The 26,495-nt window shown below is 41.0% G+C and overlaps 1 protein-coding gene across 2 annotated transcripts; it reads left to right on the top strand.

The window, feature by feature from the left end:
- The first annotated feature begins 9,496 nt into the window (after positions 1-9,496).
- Positions 9,497-19,469, top strand: MFSD1 (major facilitator superfamily domain containing 1). Of its 2 annotated transcripts, none has more exons than XM_059822466.1 (15): positions 9,497-9,579; positions 9,691-9,743; positions 9,916-9,959; positions 10,398-10,440; positions 10,994-11,061; positions 11,898-12,006; positions 13,152-13,254; positions 13,995-14,093; positions 14,893-15,004; positions 16,023-16,079; positions 16,711-16,867; positions 17,590-17,687; positions 18,023-18,135; positions 18,610-18,657; positions 19,393-19,469. In XM_059822466.1, exons 1-15 carry the CDS (start codon positions 9,561-9,563, stop codon positions 19,455-19,457), a joined length of 1,188 nt encoding a protein of 395 aa, XP_059678449.1. In that variant the 5' UTR covers positions 9,497-9,560; the 3' UTR covers positions 19,458-19,469. The 2 variants fall into 2 exon arrangements, with proteins under 2 accessions (XP_059678449.1, XP_059678450.1); XM_059822467.1 differs by having other exon boundaries at positions 9,504-9,579; positions 9,916-10,028.
- Positions 19,470-26,495: the final 7,026 nt, after the last annotated feature.

Raw genomic sequence — 26,495 nt, 5'->3', positions numbered from 1 at the left:
CCAGTTCAGTGTAGTGAGATTTGCCTTACTCACCCAAGTGAGATCATGGTTTATATGTCCAGTTATGGTAATTTAAATATTAACATTATTGGGAATTTTGTTCCTGACGGAAGCAGGGAAAGGTAAGGTTGCAGCCTTCCCATGTCACTGGGATCGGTTTCTTGTTGTGTTGCCCTACCGCTGGTGTTAAGAAGTGTATGTAATTTAGGATTTACCTAAATGGAAGAATTTAATATAGAAATAAAATAAGTTGTAAGTGAAAGGCTATATGAGCCAAGCATAATTTCCATTAAGAACCATCTCGGAGCTTTTGCTTCACCCATTTGCTTATGCTCAAATAAGGTTATTTTCAAAGAAGACTTTTTCTTTTTCTCCTTTCTGAAAGGAACCACCCAGAGCCCAGGAACCAATGTGCTGTGCTGTGGGTAGGTCTGACTCAGGTTGCAAACTGGTGACATGCAGACCATGATTTTTCCTACCTGCATGAGTCAAGGAAGGACACCTTGCTTGGCAGCGGGGTCAGGAACGCGTGCCCTCTCTGCTCAGCCCCAACCCTGGATGGTGCCTGGGCAGTTCCCTGGCTCTGGGTCCTGGGCAGTTCCCCAGCTCTGGCCATGCGGGAGGGAGGGAAGGACTGCGTCTTTCCACCAGCTGGTGTACAGGACCCTTGGGGCTACGGCATTTGCTTCTCCAGGCACTCACGCAAATGAACTCATGTCTCCAATATAGAACAAGAGTATTTAAAAACGTCAGACAGAAATATATGCAATGTACACATTTCACACAAAAGCTATAGACATACACTTAACACCATATGCTATATATACAAAGCATAGAGTATGTACAATGAAAGGATGCATGCCACTAAGTCATCCTCTCCACGTGTCCCTGTGTTGTAGGAAGAAGGTGAGTCCTGTAGGTTTCATTAGAAACAAAGTGTCTTAACATAAGTTAAAATTTTCCACGCTAGCAAAGCTGGAATGACCTTTCACTGAAACTCTGGCCTACGGATAACGTTAACTTCAACACGGATTTACTCAGTATTGATTACCGCCGTATACAGCAATCGTGATAGGCCTATAGTGCCAGGAAACGTTAGTGTAATATTTCAGTTAGTCACCCATATAACTTGTATTTATTCACTTGTCATTTATGTGGAAGAACATGAATCTACTTGATTTTTTTTCTAATGCTGTGAATAATATTTATGAAGTTGTTTGTACTTCCAAACCACAAGGTGGTGAACTCCGAGATATAAAAATGCAAAGAATTGTAATCTCAGGTGATTACAATGTGAAATCAAGTCTTGAGCAAGATGCTTCTAAAGGAAACAATATATTTTCTGGATTATATTACAAGTTATTTGCTTGCTGTGTGGAATAATTTTTCATTCACTCTTTGAAGGAAAGTAAAAAAGAAAACTGTGCATTTCACCTGCCTCTCCAGCCCCTTACTTTAACAAATGCTTAGGCAGAATACCTTGTCCTCATTTTATTTTTGATTATCAGTTTAGGAAATTTTTTCCTCCCCCTCCAGGTAGATAAACTGTTAGTTTCCAATTCTTTGCCAATGAGGAAAGAATTATGCATTTTTTTTTCTTTTTTTTTCCCCTCTGTTTTTCTTCTAAATGAGAGCTTTTTGTGATTTTTTTCCCATGGTATCACATTCTTGGGGTCATGAAACAGCACAAAGCCTCACACTCTCAGAGATAAAGCTGGATATGCGGAGACCACTCAGAATTATTGCAGTGATACTGATTTTACATTTCTTGGTTTTACTTTGAAAGGTCTCAATCCAGGAAGAATATTTAACATAACTGTGTCAACTACAGGTATAGAATATTTTTTTTTTTTTTTTTAAGAAGCTAATAGTTGAAACTACATCACTCTTGTCTTGATTATTTGCTGCTCCTTGTGGACAAGCTTGCAAGATCAGTGAATTTTGAGAATTCCTGCAGTGGATAAAATATCTACTTATGCTGTGCCACCTGCTAGAAGTGTTGCAGCTAGAATAAGAATTCATGTAAATGCTGGAGCAATGGAGCAAAGGGGAAGTGACCATAAATCAGGAAACTAAAAATTGATGGCAGGGTGTCTCCTGGAATAACAACTGCTGGATAAGGGTGTGTGTAACGTGGGGCAATAGTTATCAGGGTGTTGGCAGGAAAGAGCTCGTACTCTGCGGCAGGTTGTACCTAGATAAACAGGACCTCAAGTAGAAGGTTGCACAGTGGAAGAGACGTTTCAAACAAACACGCTTACGGGTCAAAAGTGGAAAGTAGTTCCTCAGATCTGGGGCCTAGGAGAGATGCGGAGAAGCGAATTGCACAAGGGTGAGAGGATTCAATTGCAATGAAAGGAGTGATCAGGTGTATCAGCAAAGGAATTAATCACAAAGTTCAGGGAACGACGGTGCCGCTGAATAAAGCTGTTTGCTTGGAAAGTTCTGCTCAACTCTGGGCTGCAGCCTAGAGAGAGGAGGAAAGAAAAACAACCCATCTTACCCTTGTCTTGGAATCTCTCCAGAAAAGTTCAGTAACTTGAGGGCAGAGGAAATGCTTGATGAGGAACTGCTCGATGGGCATAAAATACTCAGCCTTGGGGGGGAGAGAAAAAGGAGTTTGACAGGAGATCTGCTTTTGGAATACAAGAAACTGAGGGAGATAAATACAGAGCTAGGTGGGGACACCATGAGGCTTTATGCTGCAGTTAGAAAGGAGAGGTTCTTGTTGGATACTGAGAATGTATGACAGCTTGCTAGCCAAATTACTGGGTGGTAGTAATGTACATTAATTTAAGAACAGAATGATATCTGTGCGGTGAACTATGCACAGTATATATTTACAGGGCTATCAGGGGCATACTGCGAGGCCTGCAATGGAGTCAGTGGGAAATAGTTTCTTTCTCCCATCCGTTTCTGTGGTTCTATATGCTTTCATTTCAGAAGAATGAAAAGTCTAGCCCTGGTGACAAAGAGCGCCTTTGCACCGCTTTCACTTGGTCTTCAGCCAGCCGGAGGGAAACAAAGCCCTTGTCAAGGGTGTGAACTTCCTTCATTCCCAGGGCCGCCGGGCCCGCGAGCGGTGGTGGCATGTCGCACCAACTGCTGGAGCTTTTTATTCAAAATCAAAGCTTCCTTCCGAAGTTGCTGGGCTTAGTTATAAAATACTTCATGTCCGTCCCACTGAAAGAAACAGTAGACTTTTAAAAATGTTTAAATGTTATGAGAATGCATATTTTCACTGACGGAGTATCCAGTAAATGCTTTGGTCATTTCGGACACTTTATGATTTGGCTCTAGACTCATACGTGTACGCTAAGCAGCCTCTGTTAAACTTTTTTTTTCCTTAGAAGGCCTGTTAGACATAATAGCTGTTTCCAAAGTGAAAAACACTTTGAACTTCCCTAGGTTACACTTAGGAAATCAACAAGATGAGAGAGCTGAGTTAAGCTCCGGAGTACACGTGCAGTGCTCTCCTGCAGCGTGCTTGAAATGACACAGCTCTGCTCACTCCTGTCTCCGCCGGGACGCACAGAGAAAGCGGGAAGTGACCTCTGAGAGCAACGCACTAAAGCAACCAGACCCAGCAACTGGGAAATGGGCCGGCTTCAAAATCACCCCCGCGCAGATAAGCCCATGAAAAACAGCAGACAAACTAGGCAGAAATGGTGATTTCTGAGGAAAGGTGATAAATCCAGAGGCCTTTTATAGGGAGAAGTCATTACATATGTGCGCTGTGGCCACCACACTTAGAGTTACTCCACTCCGTAAGGCTTTGGCCCATGTGTCCTCCCTGGAAGCCGAGCAGCAGCATCTGCCTGTGTTTCTGCCTGCCCCTGGGGCTCAGGCAGTGAGACAGCCCCGCGGCCAGTGCCCCTCGCTTCAGTCTGCGTTGGTACGTTAACGCCCGTGGAAGCACAGGCACCGAGCACCCACCGCGTTATGAAGGGCCGGTGTCAGCAACATGAGCAAACAGGTCCCCAGGGCTCGAAAGCGGCCAGCTAAAGCAAAGCGGTCCAAAAAGGAAACGGCACATGAAGATTTAGAGGTCTCCTGTGTCACATTATTTCAAACGATAGCCTGTTCACAGGAAGTTAAATAAAGTTAATTAGCAGGTATTTTAGCAGTCCACTCTGATTCTTTTTTAGACATCCTGCTAGGTCAAAGTACCCAGGTAGCAATACTAAAAAAAAGCCTCCTGAAAGTACTGGCTCGGCTGCGAAGCTACACAGCATTAATGATGCTCTTACGCTCTCACTGCAGGTATTTTTTTTACACATTACCTGACCGGGTTTGGCTGTTAGAGATGCAGCCTGGTACCACTTGTCTTAGAGAATCGCGAGGGGCTTTAAGTAATTTTGGGAAATACAAAGAGGAATCTTTCTTGATGAGCGTACTTAGAAGAGGAGCAATAAACCCGCAATGCTCAGTGCTGTGGCCTGTTGTCTGACTCAGCTGAGAGGGGAGGAGGTGTTTGCTTTGGCAGAGTGTCCTTTCGAACCTCAGGAGGTTCCTTAGGCCAAGATCTTTGGACTCAGACAGATTTATGGTGCAAAAATGCTTCCTCAGCCTTTTTCAGCTGTTTACAGAAATCAGACATGTCTTAAGGAGATTGTATGTAAGTCCAGTAGTATTTGAGTGAGACAGGAAGAGTACAGGACACGGGCAGCTTTATAATAACACATTCCTTACCACATGAAGTGATTAAAAAAATGTTTGCATGCCTGTGTATGACAGATCTTTCCTAACAGGTTGCTAATGCATGTTGGAGGCAAAGCACAAGATTTTTCTTTCAGAGAACGGATAATAGTCTAATGACGGTGAAGTAAATTTAATCATGTTAAATGCGGTTTCTGCTTCTCTGCAATTTTGTCATATTTTGAAGCATCTTCACTGAAGACAGTAATAACTTAGAAGAACTAAACTCTGAAAGCTAATCGTTGTTTCACGTGAGTATTTACTACCCAGAGTGTTCAGTGGACTTGATTGATCTGGGCAATGCAAAAAGGTAAGGCCACAAGCACAAGAATTTTATAGCACCTATAAAGTACTGTATACAGTTTTTGCTCAATTTTATGCTGTTAAACTAAACATTTGGTATCATATGGCACTTTAAGTACTTTGATTTATGTTAAGACAGAAATTGCATCTGTAATAAACATTCTAAAGTATGAGTTTAAGAGCAATCTACTGTATTTATTTGTGACATAAACACTCACCTGCAAGGCATTTAAGAATCATCTTAGACTTAACTCACACTGCACATTACAGCCATTAAGCTTCAGGCACAGCAAGGTCATATCCAAGGTGAAGACGGAAGTCGCTGGGAAGAAAGGGGTGGCAGGGCAAATATTTTGAAATAGCAAATGGCAAAATATTCTTTTTCTCCTGTTAAATATTCTGGATCCATGACTGCAATTTCTTACTCTACTATAAAGAGTCCTATGTTATACAGAACAAGATAAAGTATAAATCCAGTCTTGTTTAATACGAAATATTTAAACACACAGCCATGAAAATAACATGAAAAACCCACTGGCATCTTTGAAAATAAATATAGTAAGATTGCATGTGTTTCAGGTTTATGAAAACACCCTCAAGGATGAATGAAATCACAGAAACCCTTTGTTGTACTGGAACCTGCCACGGCCATGCTCCACACGAAGAATCCTCCCACCGCGAAGAATCCTCCCACCATTACATTTACTATTTCGATATTGAATTAATTATGCCCACTGGAACAGGCTTAAGAGTAACATAAAGCAATAATTTTAAAATTATTTAGGTAGCTTTTAAAATAGCTTAAATAGCTGAATCCTTCCATCTTTGCATATTTTCATATGATAGTAATAGAGTGTGGGAGAGTGGCAATAACGTAATTGATATTTTTAGGAATGAATGACAAGGCTTCACTGGCAGAGCGGGACGTTAACACTCATGCAGTTATTTCTTAGGAAATCATAGACTAAGTTAATTCAGATAGATCTCTGGTTTCCCAGGAGCAGGCAGAAGAGAAGACAAGAAAAAGCAAGACTCATTATGAAATCATGAACTTGAAGTTTTCAGGATAACACAGCTCATTTTGGGTAATGACTTAAATAAAAAGACAAATCCGGGATTGTTTAGTTTAAATAATAAAATTAGAAAGAGATTACTAAACAGTATTCAACCTTTGAGGTCATATGTGCTGACCTAGCCTTGTCTCACTGTTTTTCCAGGAAGAGGAAGGAGACGCGGTCTTTTTCTGTTTGTTACATATTGATGCAACAGTGGCACACTGAATTTCTTACGGTAAGGAAGACTTGGACTGTAATGCTACAGAGATTTACATAAACTAAAATGGGACAAGAAGATGGGAAACCAGTGCTTAAAATCCTACCGCTAAGTTTGCAAAGAGTCAAGATGATATTCTTTGCTGAGTATTTATTTTTCCAGGAATCCTTTGTCATCGTACTTGGCAGAGACAATCTGCCACAGTTGTCAGAAGCTCTCAAAAATACTTTTGCAGAGTGCATTTTTTTCATCTTTAGCATGCAAAGCACTGCAGCAAAAGTAGCCAGGATGAAATCCTGATCCACAAGTCAGCTTGAAAGACTGCAGGATTTTTTGTGCTAGTTAATTGATTAACTGAAGTCAACCAAACAAGAACTTTGGTGAGACTATCTCCAGAACCTCTGAAAGCTGTTCACTTCCATCCTGTCCATTGGCATACGCAGCTGAATCTGGCCATAATATTATCATCCTAAATCACAAATTGCCGTTCAATATGTTTACTTGCTATGTGGTTTTGCCTGTTACTTTGATTATGGGGCTAGAAAGCCTTTCTGAGACTTAGGAGATAAAATCTGTTTTACTAGGTCTTTCTTTAAATATCCTCACTGATAAAATTGATCAAAAGTTACACGAGACACTTTCTACGGGATCCCTTTGTCAAAGTGCTGGCATCGTGTCACTGCCCATATGTGTTACACATTAGCTTGATTTGAAATTGATATGAGGGTATTGTAGTTTAAGGGACAAAATACAAGTACTACTGCTCAAGACAATGATGAAAGCATTAAAATGTCACCTTTGAGTGTGTGCCGGTTACCTCTCTTTCAGCTTCAACTACCACTTCTCTATATTTACCTGTGCCTTCTGAACCAACATTTAAAAATAGTTACAGGGAAAAGGGCAATATCTTTTTGTTGATAATATTCTGGCACTCTACAGACTTCTTAAGTTCAACTTTGCTGGGTACAGCAGCCTGGGACTGGTACCTATCATTTTATGGAGTAGGCTGTGCAGTTCATTTCTTGTTCGTAAGGTTTATTTTCCTTGACCCACAATATAATGTCTCAGGAATTCCTGTGGTTAAGATTATGCTCGAAATGGAGCAGGAGGGTCTTCGGGAAGCAGCTGTGACCCATTGAGAAGTCAGTTCTCTTGACTCTGGCTCTGCACTTCATGATCTGAGCGGCTGGGCCTCCCTTTGCCCTCACCGACGATGGATCCAGCTGTCTCCTGAGGTTTCTCAGCATTTCCTTTCTGAGAATGATGGTGGGAGGGTAGTTTGAGGACTCTGGCCTTTTGCAACAGGCATATTTGTGTCCTGGAGGAAACTAGAGTGTATGCATGAACAAAACCCATTTTCTGTGGATCAGAGAGATCTAGAAAAGTACTGGGTGGCATGACAATGGTCTTCTGGAATAATTGGACTAGTTAGCTAGGAAAAAGACTACATTTCTTCCCGTACACAGGCTTTCACTCTGCTCTCCAAAGTTATCCCTTTTATCTATGTATATAAACTATATCCCTTTAATTATGCCCTCTATGAAACTCAAGGTGATCTGCATAGCCACGCATTACCTTTGAGCTCCCTCAAGCGGCAAGGAAACCCTCCAGTTTATTGCACGGGTGCTTTTGCAACGAAGATTTGCAGTTCAAGACCATGTTTTTAAGAGCAACTATCGTAAAGGGAAAGAGCTGCTCTGATTTCAAGGAATCTAGACTAGTTTAGGGCAGTTGAAAATGTGACACCATAATTTCATAACATAGCTCTCTTTTGACAGATCTGTTAAAAGGCACATATTGAGCAAAAAGCAATCATTTTATGCCCATTAGTAGTTTGCAGCAGATGCGCTACAAGCACGTGATACCAGCGTGTTTTGAAAACTTATTGTGATTTTCTTGAATGGTTACTGACCAAAGTGATGACAGGGTAGCTGCAAAGTGGACCTCTTTGTTCACAGCATGTCAGGTAAAACTCAATGCTTGTCTTTCTATCATCCTGAAAAGGTAAATAAATCCTTTGGCTTAAATAACAAGTATTTCTGCTCTCATTAAGAACATATTTTAATAAAAAAGCACCATCTGTCACTTGATGACGTGTACACAGGATTCAGGTCATCATTGGTGTAAGAAGATGAAATCTGATGGAAGGCTGGACCTTTTTACAGTGAATAAGTAGCTTTTTCAAGTGTTTGTCTCATATGGGAAGACCTTTTTGGACCAAACAGCTCAAGCAAAATGACTTTAATATCAAAAGGAGGATAATGGAGCATTTTACAAGCTTTTGCATTTCCCTGCACGCTTACTGTAGGGCTTAGTGCAGTCTACACTTCAAGCTTTTTTTTAGCTTGCTATTGCTTTCGAGAGGTTTATTCTTCTTGAATGGCTCAAGCAAAATACTAAACTGAAAAAATGAAGCCTAGCCACGTGAGGAGAAAGGCTGGCGAAGCCGTGGAGGAGGCAGGGAGCCGCCAGGGCCGAAGCGCTTGCTGCGGTTGCTCCTTGGCACCTCCAGCTCCAGGCAGAGAGCTCGTGGACTGGGCAAACCCGGCTGCAGGAAAAACAAATGTACCTCTCGGGTTTTATGTTTTAAATCAATCGGAGGCAAGAGAGACACCCTTCCTCCCTGGAGCTCGCTCTCCATTTGACCACGGCAGGCCTGCCTTTGAAATCCCTTGGAATAGAAAAGGAGGCTACAGGTGCTCAACCCTGAAACAACGCCCTGCCAGCCGTGTGCCCACCACGCAGTTTTGTCACTGCTGCGGTGCTGGGCACGCCTGATGTAGCTAATGCCCTCCCCATACCCTGCGGTCAGTTTAGGGGTCACGTTTCAGAGGGATTTTAAGGGGCTTTTTTGCCACTGTTACGTTCCCGTTTTAACTCAGAAGCCTCCTTAGGTGCTGATTGTATCAGCATCATCATTAGGATCCGACGCTCGGGATTTTACACCTCTCATTTCAGTGACCTCCTCGTCGCTCACAGACCTGGCAGGTTTGAGGGGGTGCAGGGCCCACAGCCATGGCAGCCGGGCAGCCCGCGCGCCCCGCTGCCATAGCAACCAGCCGCGGCGCATTGTGGGCCGGGCCCGCACCCGCTCACGTGACGCGCGGGGAGATCACGTGACGATTGCTCACGTGACGGCGGTAGCGATGGCGGAGGAGGAGCGGGCGCTGTTGGGCTCCGCCGGCGCCGATGATGGCGGCGGCGGCGGTTCTCCGGGGCCCTCCCGTGCCCTGCCCGCCGTCTGCGATCCGCGGCGCTTGCCGCACCGCCTCCTGGTCCTCGCGCTCATGTGCTTCCTGGGCTTCGGTGGGTGGTGGCGGCGGCGAGCGGGGGTGCGGGGTCTTGGGCGGCAGTGGTGGGGGGCCGGGCCGGGCCGGGCCGGGCGCAGTGCTCTGAGGCGTCCCCTTCTCCTTGCAGGCAGCTACTTCTGCTACGACAACCCGGCGGCTCTCCAAACGCAGGTTCAGCGGGTGAGTAGCTGCCTGGGGCGGGAAGGGGGTTACGGAGGCTGGGGAGGTGCGGGCGGTGGCCGGGTCAGGAAGGGCACTTGCTTCCAAGTAGTTCTACTTGGATGCTTCCTCTGTGTCTCCCTAATTACCTTAGGAGTAATTACTTCTTGTAATTCCCCCCTTCTTTATGTAGGATATGAAGGTGAACACAGCTCAGTTCATGGCACTCTATGCCTGGTATTCCTGGCCCAATGTGGTTCTTTGCTTCTTTGGAGGTTTTCTGATAGACCGAGTATTTGGAATACGGTAAGTGTGATGTTAGTATCACTCGTGTCCGACGGATGGTAGACCTAAAGAGCCTGTGAAGTATAGGCTTTATAGTATAAAGTTTTTCCAAATTATAATAAGCTTTTTCAAATTTTTTTTTCCACATGATCTAGGAATTTCCACTGGTATAAATGGGCTTCCTTCCCTTTATGGCTTCAATAAGTGGCTTCACAAATGCCAGTCTGTACTACCTTTTTCTTAAGGAAGTTGTCAAACTGTAGCATTTATTACTGAGATCTTTTATTGCATATCAACCTCCCCTTGTTTCCTTGCTGTAGGTCTAACGCAGTGTTTTGTAGGGAAAAAAAGAGGCTAGCTACACATTAAGTGATTTTATTTGTCTTACAGGTTGGGCACTGTAATATTTAGTATCTTTGTTTGTGTTGGGCAGGTAAGTGCAAATGAGAGGGTGAAGGATGATACGTGTCTGAAGCTTCTCTATTGGGGGTGGGGAAAAAAGCCCAAAGAGCTTCTCATGTAGTAGTGTATATTTCAGATGGGAGTAGACAGGTGAAGAGAACTGAAATGGGAGAACGATGAATTTTATTAGGGTAATTGGGAACAGGTGGGGTAACTGGGAACTGAGGACCTGAAAGGATGAGTGAAATAAGAATGTGAAGGAACCAAATGTTTTATCTGTTTGATGTGAAACTACTGTGTAGGTGTATTTGGGTAGGGTATGATGATAAAGGTGAAGCATGACTTGAGCCTCTGGAGGTGTTTCTGAGTCTGATTTTGGGGCGGGCCAGGTTGGATATTGTGTAGCCAGCAGGATGATGAATAAGGCAGAGGGAGCAAAGGCAAAAAGCTAGGAGTAGGAAGTGGGTGTGAATTATTTCTGCAGGTCTGGGAAGAGCATTTTTGTTTCTGTTTTGAGATAGTTCTAGTTTGTTCCATACTTTAAATATAAAATTACAATTTTTCCTTAAATGTTTATTTGGCAGGTAATTTTTGCTTTGGGAGCGCTACTTAATGCTTTCTGGCTGATGGACATGGGCAGGTTCATATTTGGGTAGGTCTATAAGAGTATATTATGTGCTCTCTGAGGTAAGGACCATCTTTCTGTGTCCTGGACAACTGCTACCATATTTACACACAGAGACAAAATTGTTGGATTTTGAAGCATCTGTAAAGTTGAGGCATGGAAGATCTTCAGTTGCATTCCCAGTCTAACTTAGAAAACAAAAAATAGGACTTTGCAGGTCATTGAATTCAGAAATTATGAAACTACCCAAATAAAGACATGCAGTAAGCTGATAGAACTGTGTTAGTTCTCTTTTTCTCTTAATTCTTGCTTTCCTGAGTAAAAAGAATTCTTAGCAACAATAAATACAGCAGGGCTTCTACAGTGGCAAAAAATTAGAGCAAATGTCAGAAGAAATATCTCCAAGGTGTGAATGTGCCACAGCATAAAAATGTTAGAAAATCTGACAAACTGTATTGGGGGGTGGGCAGATGACGCCATTAAATTCTGATTCCAGGTGAGATGCCTGCTTTTGGTTTCATTTAGGTTAGGATCTGTACCACTTGGTTCTTTAATGCAGAAGAGAAATGGGAAGCTGCTGCCCCTTGATTTAATTTCTGTAAATGACGAAAGGCAATTATAATCGTTCCTACACTACTTAAAACACCTTGTACTCTTAATTATTGTTAAGACACTGCAATTCTCTTTTGAATTGTCTTTAAGACTTCTGTTGCCTTGCATATATGCGTTAGGTCTACCTGTACACAGATAAATTTCTCTGAAACACTGTCATCTTGGTATGGCCAGCAACTGATGGACTGCTTCCTTGTTGCTTTGCGTGTTGCAATTAACGTGTTTTCTTTTGTGCCTGCCTTCTTTTTTAGAATAGGCGGAGAGTCCTTAGCGGTGGCACAAAACACATATGCAGTCAGTTGGTTTAAAGGCAAGGAGCTAAATCTTGTGTTTGGATTACAACTGAGCATGGCCAGAATTGTAAGTGTAAAACTGTATAGCTTTAATTGATACACTTAAAGGTCTGCAGGTTGTCTTGGCAGCGAGACGGGTGGAAAACAACATTTCTAATGCTCCCTAGGGAATTTTAGTTAAAAATGGATACAAAATTTAAATTTAAAATGTTAGAAGTTTGGGGTAAGCAGACAAAGGATACACAAGAAAATGGGTTAATAAGATTTCTTATCACCTGTCAAACTTCTAAAGAAGCCTGGTGGTGTTATTAGTGTAGATTACTGGGTGGGACAGTCGCAGTGCTGCCTTTCATCAGACTAATTGATTCTTGGCATATCATAAAATGTTGGCTTAACTGAGTGTAGCTTGTGCAGGCTCTGATAAATGAGTTGGGATGGCTACTTTAAGAACTCCTATCTTTATCTGCTGTTGTAAGATGTTTTTGTCCCTGTTCCTGGTTCTGATAGGAACTGTGTGACTGCATCTCAGCTGTGCTGTTTCGGTTTGATACAATCACTGAAACTGCTGCTAGAGGTGGGTTTACACTAATACACCAGGCTGTGAATGAAGAGAGTAGAGAAATGCCTCTCCTTTTAGGGGTCCTCTTCAGCAGCCTGTGGTATCTTAAACCACTGCAGGTATTTACCTCAGTAAAAGAGAATCAGCTGGGTCTGGGTTGATGTTGAGGCTGTTGCTAATTAGCAGTTGCCTCATCTCAGCTGAACTGTAGTTCAGTAGCCTTGGGATTGCAGCCATGGATCCCTTCTCTAGGGGCAGAAGGGGAAAGAAAAAATGTACTTCTTCCTGGTGCCTGTCAGGTGGGAATCCTGTTTGCTTTAACATGTCGTATTAAATTCAACTCAGTTTATGAGCTAGCGCAGTGTATGATGTGGATTTGATGGCACTTCTAATGTCTCCGCTGAAACACTGTTAGAGTTGTATAAAATTTCAGTTTGTGAGGGTGTATTATTGTTCCAATGATTAATTTGTTACAAACACTGACCAAACCAGCAGGGAATAATTTTCTCATTGTTGCTGGTGGTTTATGTTCCCTGTGTAGCATTTTGCCTGTTTGTTTTAAACACTGTTCAATAAGCAGTCTGCCTAATGTTCCTTTTGAATTCATATAATTATGAAATACGTTATTCTTCACATGAGTCTGTTCTGCCTAGGGGAGCACAGTGAACATGAATATCATGGGATGGATATACTCTAGAGTTCGAGATCTTCTGGGGTATACTGGTCCCAGTACTCTTGGGTTAACTCTCATGATAGGTCAGTAATATTTTGAATTGATGTTGCCTGCTATTTTAGGCTTCTGAATTTGAACAGCATGCATACGTGTTAATGATTTCTTACTCACTTGTAAGTAGGACAAATATATTTGAGTCTAGGAAGAGCAATTCAAATCCTGTTTGTGTCGATGGCTAATATTCTTATGCAGAGTGTACAGTTACTGCATCTGATAAAATGCTGCATGATTTTTCTGGTTGCCAAATTCAAGTTTGTATCTTATGGAGATGGAACATTTAACATGCTTTCAGTGAAGGACAGACTTGAAAAATTTTCTGAAGGGTATCATGACAAACCTTGTCTGTAGCTGTCTGATGTGTAAAAGATAAATTTCAACTACCTTTGGATCTGTGTTCCTTTCCTTCAGGGCCATGGGTATTAAGGCCCTGGTGTTGGTAATAAGGCCCAGGCTTTGTTTCTGGTTTTACAAGGTACAGATGAGGAGCTTGGTTGTTCTGAGTGGGAGTGGTGATAATGTTTTAAATAAAATAAATGTAGCTACATGTTTGTACTCCAGTTCAAGGCAGATGCCTCTCATGTGGCAGGCTTCAGTATTTACATATTATTCTTTGAGCTGTACAGCTATTGAGTCTTATACATAAGACAATCTGGTGTTAAACGTAGTTTTTATTAGATTGTAAAGGTACACTACACTAGTTGTGCTTAAAAGCCAAATTACTACTTAAGTCAACAACTAAACATGTCGCATTGCCTTCTCGCAGGTGGCGTAACATGTCTCTTTTCACTGACCTGCGCATTAATCCTTGCTTATCTGGACAAGAGAGCAGAGAAGCTCCTTTGTAAAGAGCAAGGGAAAACGGGTGAGTGGTGTGGGGGGTGCAGCTGAACCTGCCTTGGCCTCCATTCTTTCCTTCTGGAGCAGACCCTCCCAGTTACTCTGTGCGCTGTGCAGGCTTGCATTTTAGGTAATTCAGTGGCTGCTGCTTAACATCTTTTTCACAGTTATAGCTTTAATCATAATTTTTAGTTCATTTTCTGTATCAGGAAGTTTCACAGTTTTAAACACCGGTTTACAGGCAGATGTGCTGTCATATGCTTTATTTATAAAGCATGTGGAGGTCCTCCCAGTTCACACCAATTTGATCTGTGCCATTGCCACTGGTACTTTGTTTTGTTGGAATTGGTCTTATTTCCTTTAATTCGTGTGCAAAAACATGCAGCTCTTCTCCATCAGTCCGTGGTGTTTTGAGTTTTCTGTGTGGGAGAATTTAGACCAATTAAAAACAAACTAAATTTGACATCTGAGTAAGAGCATATAATATGAGGCTTCAGACGTGAATTTTTCTAGTTGATTAAACATTTCCTTGAAAACGTGGTTTGTATTTAATTCTGCTGCATAAGACTTTCAGAGGCTTTAGAGAACTTGTACATCCAGCTTAATGTGGGAGAGACAATTTGTTCTTGACTTTGGCACTGTTGATTTAGCACTTGTATATTCTTAACTGACTCTCAGCGTGTAAACTTTAAACAAGGAGTAGACAGCGGCAGGAATTTGTGCTTTGGTAGTGACTTGTGATCACCTTCATGTTTATTCAGTGTGGATGAATTTCAGATGTACTTATACTGACTGAAACAATATTGTCTCTTGCCCCACTCCAGGTGAAGTGATTAAGCTGACTGATGTGAAGGACTTCTCTTTGTCCTTGTGGCTTATATTTGTAATCTGTGTCTGTTACTATGCAGCGGTTTTTCCTTTCATTGGTCTTGGAAAGTAAGTGTCTCTCACTTATGTAGCTATTCCCCTTGAATTTGGTTAGGGTTTTAACTAGCTGCTTACAAAGGGAGAGGTGCAGGCTAATAATTAAGAATCCCAGATGGCTACAGAAGCACTGGTCTCCCAGCAAGTCTGTGCTGTGGTTTGTCATTTCTTCTGTGGCATTGTTCGCTATACTTGTGATACAAATAAAAACAACTCTTACAGCTTCCTTATCTGCTGAGCTTTGTGGGAAATACCAGTGCTTGGCGTAGACTGAGTTGTCAGAACTCAAAAGCGTAATGCATGCTCCATTTCCTGATTAAAACTTGGTGAAGGTTTAAAGCATGGCATGAGTTTTGGTGTGGAAAGCTGTGGACAGCTGTCGCGTAGAATTCCTCCCGTGTTCATAAGCTATTGACTGAGTGCGAGGTGGGGGCTTAAACGTACTTACAACTTCGGACTGAAGTTCTCTTACTGTGCTGACTTTGATATCTATCAAGTTGAAACTTGAAGCATTCATATGTCTGTTTCCCTTTTGAACCACATGACTAGATCTAATAGCTCAGTCAAATGGGTTTTGAATGTTCTTGAAATTATAAACAGATCTCTTGAGCTCAGTGCATGTTTTATGTTGAGTGAGATGGAAAAGTCTGAGATGACTTGGAGAGGCCTTACAGCTAGCAGTGTAGATGCCTATTTTTTGCTCGTGCATGTATTCTAAAAATTCTCACTTTGGTTTCTTACAGTGTGCTCATTGCTAATGTCTATTATTGGCTTAACGTGTTGGTTATGTACTTTGGATGTTTTCCCCAAAGTGTAATTTGAATACTCCTTAGACAAAAATTTGTAGAGTCTGATAATAAGCCCCTAAATGTATTATAAATGAGGATCTGTGATGGGGCGTTTATGCCAAAGCTGTATAGCTTTATTTAAGTTTCCTGTAAACTAGGTTGTTGTCTTTACTTTGTCTAGCTTAATTTTTCTTTCATGTCATACAAGTGTGCATTTTTCTCAATCTGTTTTTTTTCTTTAGGGTTTTCTTTATTGAGAAATTCAAATTCTCATCTCAAGAAGCAAGTGCAATTAACAGGTATATTGTGGTTGATTTAACAAGTAAATGTGCTACTGCTGTGTTCTAGGGGGTGTATGTATCTTTGGGCTCTCACCATGTGGGAGGAAGTTGGAGATCTACTGTTGCAGGTGGTGACTTGCATTTAAGTGGACAGACAGATTTCACATGGCCCAAGGAATAATTGGGAGGTGTGGGTATTTGTTTAAATAATGTCTTGGATGTCCACGTTGAGGAATTGGAAAGAAAAGGCTCTTTGTGAAGGGTATTATTTTGGTGTTTGGTGACTCCCTTCAGAGTGACAGAAACAGTTTAATAGCAGCACTAAATGAACTAAATTTTCCTAGTTTGAAGACGAGTTTGTGATGTGGCAAAAAAGCAAACAAATAAAAACCACCACCACCACAACACTTGTTGGTGTATGATTCCAGGAGCTCCGAGTATGTCACTATTTCCTTGGACGTTGAGTGTTTTCATGTCCTCAGGCCCTCTGGAATTTTGAGTTCTGGAGTCTGTTGTTTGGGGCTTCTTTTGTGTGTTTTTTCTTATGGCCTCACAGGTAACAAGGGAATGTGGTGGAGACACTTGTGTAACACCTAAAGCTGTCCATGGCTAGATAGTGTTCAGTTCTCTTATTTTTATTCTTTTGTAGTATTGTGTATATCATATCAGCACCCATGTCCCCAGTCTTTGGACTCCTGGTGGATAAACTTGGAAAGAATATCATCTGGGTTTTATGTGCTGTAATAACTACACTTGCTTCTCATATTATGTTGGCTTTTACCTTCTGGAACCCCTGGATAGCAATGGTAACTAATTCTCTGAGACTTACAGCTAAATATGATGAAATGGGAAGTGGAGTTGATGCTGAATTAGTCTGCATAAGTTGCTACTGTCTTCTGACTGTTTAGGTAGCCCTCAAAATGTATTTTGATATCCCTGACTTCAAGAAGGGTATACTATGTGAAACTGAGTTTAAAACTAAAGATGGTGAAAACGCAAAGAATGCATAAATACTTAAGCAAAACGAACAGTTTCAGTTCTGAAGCTTATTACTATTGCTTAAACTGTCTCTAATGTGCTGTATTGGATAGTGGTAAACCTCAAAAAAAATCTTCATTACTGATTTCCCCTTCCTAGGGCAGATGCCCTGAGAAATTGCTTTTGAACTAAGGTTTACAGGCTTAAATACGGTTCTCACCAGCGTATCAGGGTTTAAAAATAGGGTCCTTGTTTTTCACATATTTTTCTGTGAGCTGCAGCATTGATCTTTTCCTCTGGGTGTTCAAGTCAGGCTCTTTACGTAATGCTGATTAGATAGGGTTTAGTTTGTGGGTCACTCCTGGAAAAAGTTCTCTCTCCTTCTAAATGTGCATATTTATTTAGAACGATATTGCAAAAAAGTGTTACTTTAGCTCTTTTTTTTCTCTTTTGGGAGAGGAGGAAAACCAATATGTTCATTTATTAGAACTTTATGGCAAAAATGCATCTCGCCTGACATCTGTTTACTTGTTCTTATTTATTTTGCCAGTGTTTGCTAGGAGTGGCCTACTCATTGCTTGCCTGTGCCCTGTGGCCCATGGTGGCCTTTGTTGTTCCAGAACACCAGCTGGGAACTGCTTATGGCTTGTAAGTACTTAAATCTGTCTGTGCCGCTCTACAGTGACCATGTCCTGATGCTGTTGAACCACTGAATATCAAGCAGTTCTAACATGTTAATGGTTACTCATTCCTCCCAGTTCAGTCTAGCAGGACGTCTCGTGTAGTTTCAGGATGTCTGTGTGTGTGGTAGAGCACACGGTTGTGGTAGATGCACAGAAATTTCTGCAAAAATGTGGAGTTGTGACTGTCATATGTCATAACAGATGGGGAGAAGTTAATCTCATTGTTTGTTCAGTGCCACTAATGATGTTTTCTTTAACAATAAGTTTCTACACAGTGGTAATCCTTTGTTTATGTGTTAGTATGCAGTCTATCCAGAATCTCGGTCTGGCAGTTATTGCTATAGCAGCTGGGATGATCCTGGACACAAGAGGATACTTGTTTCTCGAAGTCTTCTTCAGTGCTTGTGTTTGCTGTAAGTAGTAAAAACATTGAAAATGGATTCAGTACATTCAGGATGCTGTATTAGGCTTTTTAATATTTCCTGTAAAACAGTAATAACTTCTTTCTTACTATGCCATCGGGACAAAGTAAAAAGTAGCTCAAACCCAGTGAAGTGTTTTGTGGTTTTCTTGAAGTGATTTACTGTAAGTAGCTTAAGTGCTTGGAAAAAATCAAGAGTAAGTAGAAAGGTAGGTGAATGATACTCTATGTTTGAGGGCAGTTATTAACATAACTAAAACTAAAATAACCTTTTCTGAGTTACGATGCTACTTAGGACCATAGTGGAATTTTCAAAAGTCATTGAGATGCTGCTGGCAAAAATCTCCTCATCCATTACAACTATCATGGAAAATCTTAGTTGTTGCTTGGTTGTATGTTAAAGCTGTTCTTCTGTCATTGTTGTAAATAATTTATTGTCAGGTAAAACTGGTTTTTTTTTTTTTAGTGTCACTAATAGCTGTAGTCATGCTGTATTTTGTGAATCATCTCACAGGTAAGTAAGTGTTTCCAGCTTCTCTTGATACTTGTTTTTATCATAATTCTTGAAGTTATCAAGCTGGAACTGTTTACAGGTGGTGGTGTACAGTCCTGTGTCAGGTGCTATAGCTCCTGGCTTTGGAACCAGGAGCATCTCTTGATGAGGCCTGGCCTTGTAACATCTTCATAGATGCTGTAGCGTGTAATTCCCTGAACCTTGCTGTGATGTTAAATCTCATCAGCAGGGCAGTGGCACCTGTCCCTTCAGCTGACTTGAACAAATGTGTAGGATATTCCGCAGCTTTTTCTGAACTGCGTATCAAACTTTATGTATATCTGCAAATATAAAAAATTAATTTTGTAGACTTTTCTTCAAATAGCGGTGTTCTTTCTCTCAACTGTTTTTCGAAACAGTAACTACTGAAAGATCTGGAAGGGATATTCATTTGTTTCTTTCAAAGTTGCTTCCACTTACTTCAGTTTTATGGAGCATTATAGTGAGTTGTAAAGACACTTCAGCAGCAAACTGGGTCAGGCTTGAGAGCTTAGTTTGGGTCCTGATTTTGCTTGCTTGGATGAATATGAACACGTTGCTCTTTCTCTTTACCTCAGTTTCTACATTTGTAAAATTACTCCACAGATGTCTTTCGTCGAGTGCTCTGAGAACTTCTGTAGTGAGGTGTGATATCAAAGATATAATACGAAAAGACCAGTTTTAAAAGTTTCACAGTGTATATTACTTTCATTGCAGGTGGTGATCTCAACTGGTCTGCAAAGCAAAGGGAAAAACTGCAAAAAGTAGCGGCAACTGAGTAAGTATAAAGAACAATAAAGAACAGTGTCCTTATGAATGTTTAACCTGAAGTAATTAAGTAGATTACTGTCTGAAGTCAGTCTCTTTTATAGGTCTGCCATTTGTATTGAATGTTATTTTCTTTTCTTACCAGTTAGGAGTAGGATTTCATATTCCTGCCTCCTGTGAATGAATAATTAGAGGAAGTAGCAATTAACCAGGTGTCCTTTCCTGGCACTGTTCCCTGCTATTTTTCTTTATTTCAGTGGCCTTCCAGCTGAGTGGAACTGAAGTGTGTTTAAAAAAAAAAAAAGTTATATCGCTTATTTAAAAATGTGCTTTGTTTATATGGTGCATATCTGACTCAGTCAGCAGCAAACATTACCTGGGTTTAATGTCAGGTAATGCATGGACCAATTTCTTTTAAGTGTCATTAAAAGCTAGATCTCTCTTCAGAAGAAACTACACTCCAGTCACTTCCCCTTTGGTTTCTGCTTGCTCCTCTTGCTACCTTATTGAGAAGTCTTAATTCAACTTGTCTCTGAAAACTGTGGCTTGAGTCTAAATTGCAGCTCTAATGTCAAACTGTTTGTGGTCAGATCTGTGTCATAAATGTTACTGATTACAGTGAAAAGTTTCCATTTTTAGAAAGAAAATGAGGCAGGGGTATTTCAATAAAGTGGAATCCACTTCCTTTAAAAGGAAATGGAGCACTTCAGGTGGGCTTAGGGCAAAAATTGTTGAAATAAGCAATTTTTGACAGTTCATCCAATTAAGCAAATTTAATTCTGTGGGAGACTTGAATGTCCTGCTTTCCTCTGTGCAGAAAATAAGGACAGTGGCACTCTTCAGAATAGTAACTTAAAAAAATCCTCTTCCTTGGTCTTGAGAAAACATTGGTGATATGTTAAGGGTCCGTTGCTGTGCATAGCCCTAACAGCTGGAATCAGGTACTCTTGCTTTGTAAGTGTTGTTTGAGCAAACATGAAGGAATCGGTCACCTGCTGTTGGAATATCCCCTGTGTTCTAGGGCGCTGGATTTATCCCCTCTGCACAGTAGAAAGTTTACTCGCTTTTTTGTTTGCTGTCTGAGAATGCTAAGTGAGGGGAAAAGCTCTGGATGGATATGTAATGCTGTGCAAGCACTGGGTTGGTCTTAAAACTTTCAAAATAATTGCCTTGTATTGGGGGAAGAGGAGAGAAAAAGCATTATATGGCAAAGTCCATTAACAGATGTCACCTTAAGGGCAAAACAAGAGACCCTTCCACTCCAGCTTCTCCATTATCTACTTAACTGTCCAGAAAAATTGCTTTTTTTTAAGTAGACGTAATGTAAAGTCTGTCCATCAGACTGAGTTTGGGCAGCTTAGTTTGTCCTGATGACCTTGTTGAAGATGCTTCTTTTAGTAGTGTCTCAGCACCCAAAAACTGTGTTACCTTTTCCTAGTTCTAATTAGTGCTGTGAGGATTAAACACATGTGCCTTGGAGAATGTAATGTCAGTGGGAATGGTTAATTTGTTGATTTTTTTTAAAAATATATTTAAAGCAAATGTTTAATTTGCTTAAGGGTAGAACAAGTCTAAGAAATCTGAGGTTCTGCTCCTCCAATCTTAATTTGTTTTGGTGAGATTGTGACTGAGAACTGTTGGAGAGTGCATGGTACATGCGTTTCATGATTCTAGTCGTGGTTTAACATTTGTCCTGTGAAGAGAGTCAATATGCAGCGATGTCACAGCTTTCAAGACAACATCTGTAGAATTCAAGCTGCTTGTATGTGAAGAACACAGAATTTCTCTTTCGAAATGCTTTCTGTTCTGACCTAATTCAGCTCAGCGAGTCTCTTCAGACCTTGACGTTCATTTGACTGTATTGTTTTTGGAATTCTTTACTTTTAATAGGTAACTACATTTCACCTCCAGATATTATACATCTCCAGCTTATATATAAGTTAATTCCAGATAAATACTTAGCTAACAAGGCATCTCTTATAAATGGACTTTGTGGACTTCTCTAAAACTGGACTGTGTAACTGTCCGTATGATGATACTTAAGTTAGTCTAGAAAAAAAATACCAAACCACATGTCAACAAGGTCTAGCCAGGTGACTTGTGGGGTTTAACGTGGTTTTGATTCTTGTCCTAATTTGTGGGCTTTTTACACATCAGTCTTGAGGAAAGCTCAAGGAAATGAAAACCTCACCAGACCTGGTGAGCATGCTAGCTTAGTTGTGATGAGTATCATCCTTGAGCCAAAAGGTCACAGCCAGTTTGTAATACAAATGCAATGACAAAACCCCCACCCCTTGTACTCAGAAGCAAAGGAATTCTGTGTCCAAACATAGCTGCTTTTCAATCTCCTTGGCCCATGTGGGATGTGTGTAACACTCCCATACTTACTGTGAAAGATGGCTTTGTATTAGTGTATGCTGTGGGATATAGTGACTTAAAACAATATTGTCAGTAATTTTTATTACAATGTTTTTTGCAGAAAAGAAATTTGAATAGCAAATATCATCCAGAAGTGGGGAGCATTTGATCAGCATCATGTCAACTTGAAGAATTATAGTGTTGTTTAGTTTGGTGGTCAGCACTGGACAGTAGTTCTTTGGAAAAGAAACTAATGTGCTGGGGATTTTACAGTAAATGGCAAATTTTATGCTTTGTAACGAGTTTTAACTACTGCCAAATCACCTCTTAATTTGAACAGAATGGGTTTACAGCGTTTTACACTGTGTTTAAGCTCTGTCATTGGAGAGGGTACTCTGCAACCCAAGGAAACATGTTCATCTTTATCTTAAGACTAGTATGAAGTGTCTTCTATGTGCAGCACTACCACTTTGGTGGGGGTGGAGATTTCTTAATGTAATGGCATTTTATGTTCTGTAATAAGGCTCATTGCCTTACAGAGCGTGGAAACGGGTCACTGTTACTGCCTTTGTCACTGTCTTAATGCAAACCGCTGTCTTAAGCTAAGTGTATTTAGAATTCTGTTCCGTCCTGTTTCTCTTAAGACTTATGTGGAAAGTGAGCACCTATGCTCTGGTCAAATATTGGACCTTTTGTAGGAGACTGCTATTAATTCTGAAGACTGCTGAGCAGTCTTTTATTTGCATTTTTGACAATTGATTCTTTTTGTATTGTAATCTTTTATTTTAAGGAGTGAAAGCTTGTTTAATAAAGAGGTAGTAAAAATTGTTACAAAAACTCACTGAGCGTGTTGTAATCTGTGAAAACCAAAAAGGTTTCTCTTTCTGCTGAAGCCTTGCAATCTAAATAAAAGGAAACTGCAGAAAACAGCCTCTCTCTTTCTTTACACTGAATCAGAGTAATCCATATGTATCTCTTAATCTTTTTTAATCCGATATCCAGTATTCATCTATAAACACTACAAGCTTTTTCTAGTTATTGAAAATAGAACTGCATAGACAAGATAAAGTTGCTTGGGTTTGCACTCCTCAGTGTGAATATCTTAAACCAATTTTCTTTTCCAGAGCGGAAGAACAAGAGAGACTCAGACGTCAAAATGAAGATGACTTGGCTAAATTACGGCCAAAAGCCGATGACTTTAGTTTAAGGAATAAATACCTCTCCAAACTAGGCGCTCAGGTATTAGTAACAAAGTAGGGGTTTTAATAATGAAGAGTAGAACAATTAGATGTTTATTTGAAGAACTTGGCTTATTGTTTCAAATAGCAAGCAAATCAACCTCTGATTAAAATGCTAAATGTATGCTTGTTCTCAGAAATGAAGTCTCACCAACGGTAATTAAAAATCTAATGAAGAAAACGAATCAATGGCTGGTGGACCAAATAAGTTGAGGAGCAGGCTTATTGTGATGCATGATTTCTTAATTTTATTTTTTTTGCAGCTACCAGATAATTACTCTTCCTATTTATCGACAATGGCACACAGAAGCATGTTGAAATAGCATCTTGCCCCACTTGCAAAAGCAGAAATACATTGAAGTTCCTGGTACACAAAACTTTGTTTTCAATACTGACAACTACCACCGCAAAAGCAGAATGATGCACCTTGCTTTTCTGCAAGCATAGCTCGTCTTTTTAAAATACTTGGCTTAAGCTCCCCCTCCGCACCGTTGGTAAATAACACAGATAGTGATGAAGAACCATCTGGCTGTTTGTTTGAACCCATGAGCTACGTACTACACATTCCTGTCTAAAATACTCAGTGAGTAGCTTGAGTCAATAGCTAAGACTTGATCTCTTCTCACTACACAATGATGTCTGAAATGTGAAAGCTTGCTTTTAGTAATCAAATTGCTGTGAAATGAGCCTTGGTGTAGGTATGGGTTATTTAGCCTCCCAAGTTGGACAACTTGGTTACCACATTGGAAGTGGTCTGTTTTGTTTTTCTTATGGAAAAATGTAAGGAAAGACTACCCTTTTATTTTGGTCCAAGCAAATATTTCAGAGGAAACCAAACTGTACAGTTTCAGTCTTACAGTTCAAAAAGCGCTAGCCGTGGAATTTAACACCAGGTCAGAGGCTTAGCAATAAACCTCATGTAAGTCCTGATTAATGTGAAAACTGATGTGTTTTTAAGAGGCTGTGACTGGAAGTGATGAAAAGAGTTAAATGCAAGAACTCAAGTTTGGCATTCAGTGGAAAAATGTTGCTCAGCTTCGTAATGGAACTAAAGCTTTCCTGTAATTTCAGTGGAGGGCTTGTTGCTTGAATAGCTAGTTACTAGCAACTCCTGCAGAGTGCGTTTTTCTTGTTTGTATTAATGATAACGGCTCACTTACATAGTTGGACAAACTATTCCTAAACTGAGCTAATTTTAATTTAAAAGGCAAGAGCATCTCTGGCTTTCTGGAGCATTAGGTACAGCTGCTATACAGGTAGAGGATAAGGTGCACGGGGGTGAGTGAGCTTTCCTTGGCTGACTTCAGGGAGTCCTTGTGTGCCACAAAATGCTTCAGAACCTTTGATGAATTGCTTGACTGCAGCGAAAGTAATTTGTTATAATAAAAATGTTACATTAAACCTGCAATAATTTTTTGCCTACGCTAATTGAAGCTGACCTTCTGGAACTCATGGTCTTCAGGTTTTATTTTAAAGATACTTTTCAGTGGAGATTTCTTTCATTTTCCTGAAAGACTAAGATCATCTTTCTGAAAGACTGAGCCAGGGCTATTTTGGTTAACAGTTCTGTATTCTCAAGAACAATCTAGGAAGATAAAGTAGCCAGTTGTGAACTATGCCAAGCTTACTGCTGAAGAGGAGTAGTACGCTGACCTGTGATGACTTTTATTGGTGCTTTCTGTGCTCCCTTTGAGAACCAAACACACTCAGCTCTGAGAATGGTTGATGCAAGTTGGTTTATTTTTCCTTGTAGACTTGTGAATTCTGGGTCTTTTTTAATAAAAGCTTTAAATGGATGCTGGCACCTGTATTTTCCTTACCTGCCACTTTAGCGATGCACTGTTGCCCTTGGTGGTGGTTGAGAGTTGTACGTGTTTTTGTTTTTTTTTTTTTTTAAACAAGCATGACTTCTGCTTTCCCCTGAGAAGTATGTACAGTTTCTGGGGAAGTGTATCTTTGATGATCCAAACACAAAGTTTCCCCCAGTTCCCCCCACTGATGGGTTGATGTATTTATTTTTTTATCTTCTTGGGTAGGGGGGGAATTAAATTCTTGGTCTTCTACTGCTCTTCGTCTCCTTAAGCTACCTGCTTCTCCTCTAATTCTGACGAGTTATGGTTGTAGATGACTCTTCGGCTGTTAACCATAGGTCGGCATTTTGCTTGTGATGTGACAGTAACTGTGAACTTAATGTCTTGTTGAAACTTCATTTTCAGTTCCTAAATTCTCTGTACCCTTGAGCATCTTGCTAAAGCACTGTGGTGGACTTCTGCAAATGGTGTAACTTCCTAGGTCAGCTCAATTCCAAATGCCCTCACCTTTCCTTTCTGAGGGATTTCAGCCCACTGATTTTCCTTGACTTTTTTTCAGTTGTGAATGTGGAGCGTGGGAGCCACCTGGCTTTTGTTCCCTTATCCCTCATTCTTCTAAAATTCCTGGTAGGATGGAGTCTTCCTCTTTCTATTGCCAGTCCTTTTGCTTCCACCCCTGCCTTAAAGTCTCACGGCTGTGTTTGTGCTTCCGCCTTTCCATGCATACTTCATAGGTTCAGGTTGATCATCAAGAGGAAAATGGGGAAAGGGATTTTTGAATTCTGAAATGCAGTTTCTTTTTGCTGGTGACAATCCGGTTGTGATCGTTGTGGGAGGGATAAGCTGCGAGCGGGCTGCCTGCCTTGGCTAGGGGAGGGACTGCCTGAGCACGTGCTGCTGGAGTGTTGTTTGGCAATGTCTGCGTGAGTCCCGTTTGCAACAAATTTGGAATGACTTGAGCTGAAAGCTGCTTATCTTTATAAGATTGCATTTTTTTCCCCCCTGCAAAGCTTCCCTGAACGGTTTCTACCCCCACCAGCATGAGAAGCTGTTGGTACGGTATGGCTTTCCTGACTTTTTTTTTTAAGTACAGAGTTTATGGGTTGGGCTCTGTTTCTGGACTGCAGTGGTCTGACTAAATTCTGCTCGTCGATATGCACGCTTGTCTGGAGATGTTTATAGAAGAGTTAGTAAATCTGCTAGTGAACAGTAGTTCAATACAGTATTTTATTAAAATTATCTGAGGAAAATTCAGAGGGAGGTGTAACTTATGAAGAATATAAATGGTGTTACCCATCTCTCTGCTATTTCTTCTTTGGGCCCCTCACTCCAAGAAGGACATTGAGGTGCTGGAGCGTGTCCAGAGAAGGGCGACGGAGCTGGTGAGGGGTCTGGAGCACAAGTCTGCTGAGGAGCGGCTGAGGGAGCTGGGGGTGTTCAGTCTGGAGAGGAGGAGGCTGAGGGGAGACCTCATCGCTCTCTACAACTGCCTGAAAGGGGGTTGTGGGGAGGTGGGTGTTGGTCTCTTCTCCCAAGTGACAAGTGACAGGACAAGAGGAAACGGCCCCAAGTTGTGCCAGGGGAGGTTCAGGCTGGATATTGGGAAAAATGTCTTTCCTGAGAGAGTGGTGAAGCACTGGCAGAG

This window comes from Gavia stellata, chromosome 11 (genome assembly GCF_030936135.1).
Source record: "Gavia stellata isolate bGavSte3 chromosome 11, bGavSte3.hap2, whole genome shotgun sequence".
In the NCBI taxonomy this organism is placed as follows: Eukaryota; Metazoa; Chordata; class Aves; order Gaviiformes; family Gaviidae; genus Gavia; species Gavia stellata.
This window is presented reverse-complemented; position numbering and strand designations above follow the sequence as displayed.

What these genes read in the sequence shown, in the direction of transcription:
- MFSD1 (XM_059822467.1), top strand. An exon ending in TCTTTGTTTGTGTTGGGCAG is followed by an intron (nt 10,441 to 10,993) that starts GTAAGTGCAAAT and finishes TTTATTTGGCAG; the next exon opens with GTAATTTTTGCTTTGGGAGC. An exon ending in AACTGAGCATGGCCAGAATT is followed by an intron (nt 12,007 to 13,151) that starts GTAAGTGTAAAA and finishes TGTTCTGCCTAG; the next exon opens with GGGAGCACAGTGAACATGAA.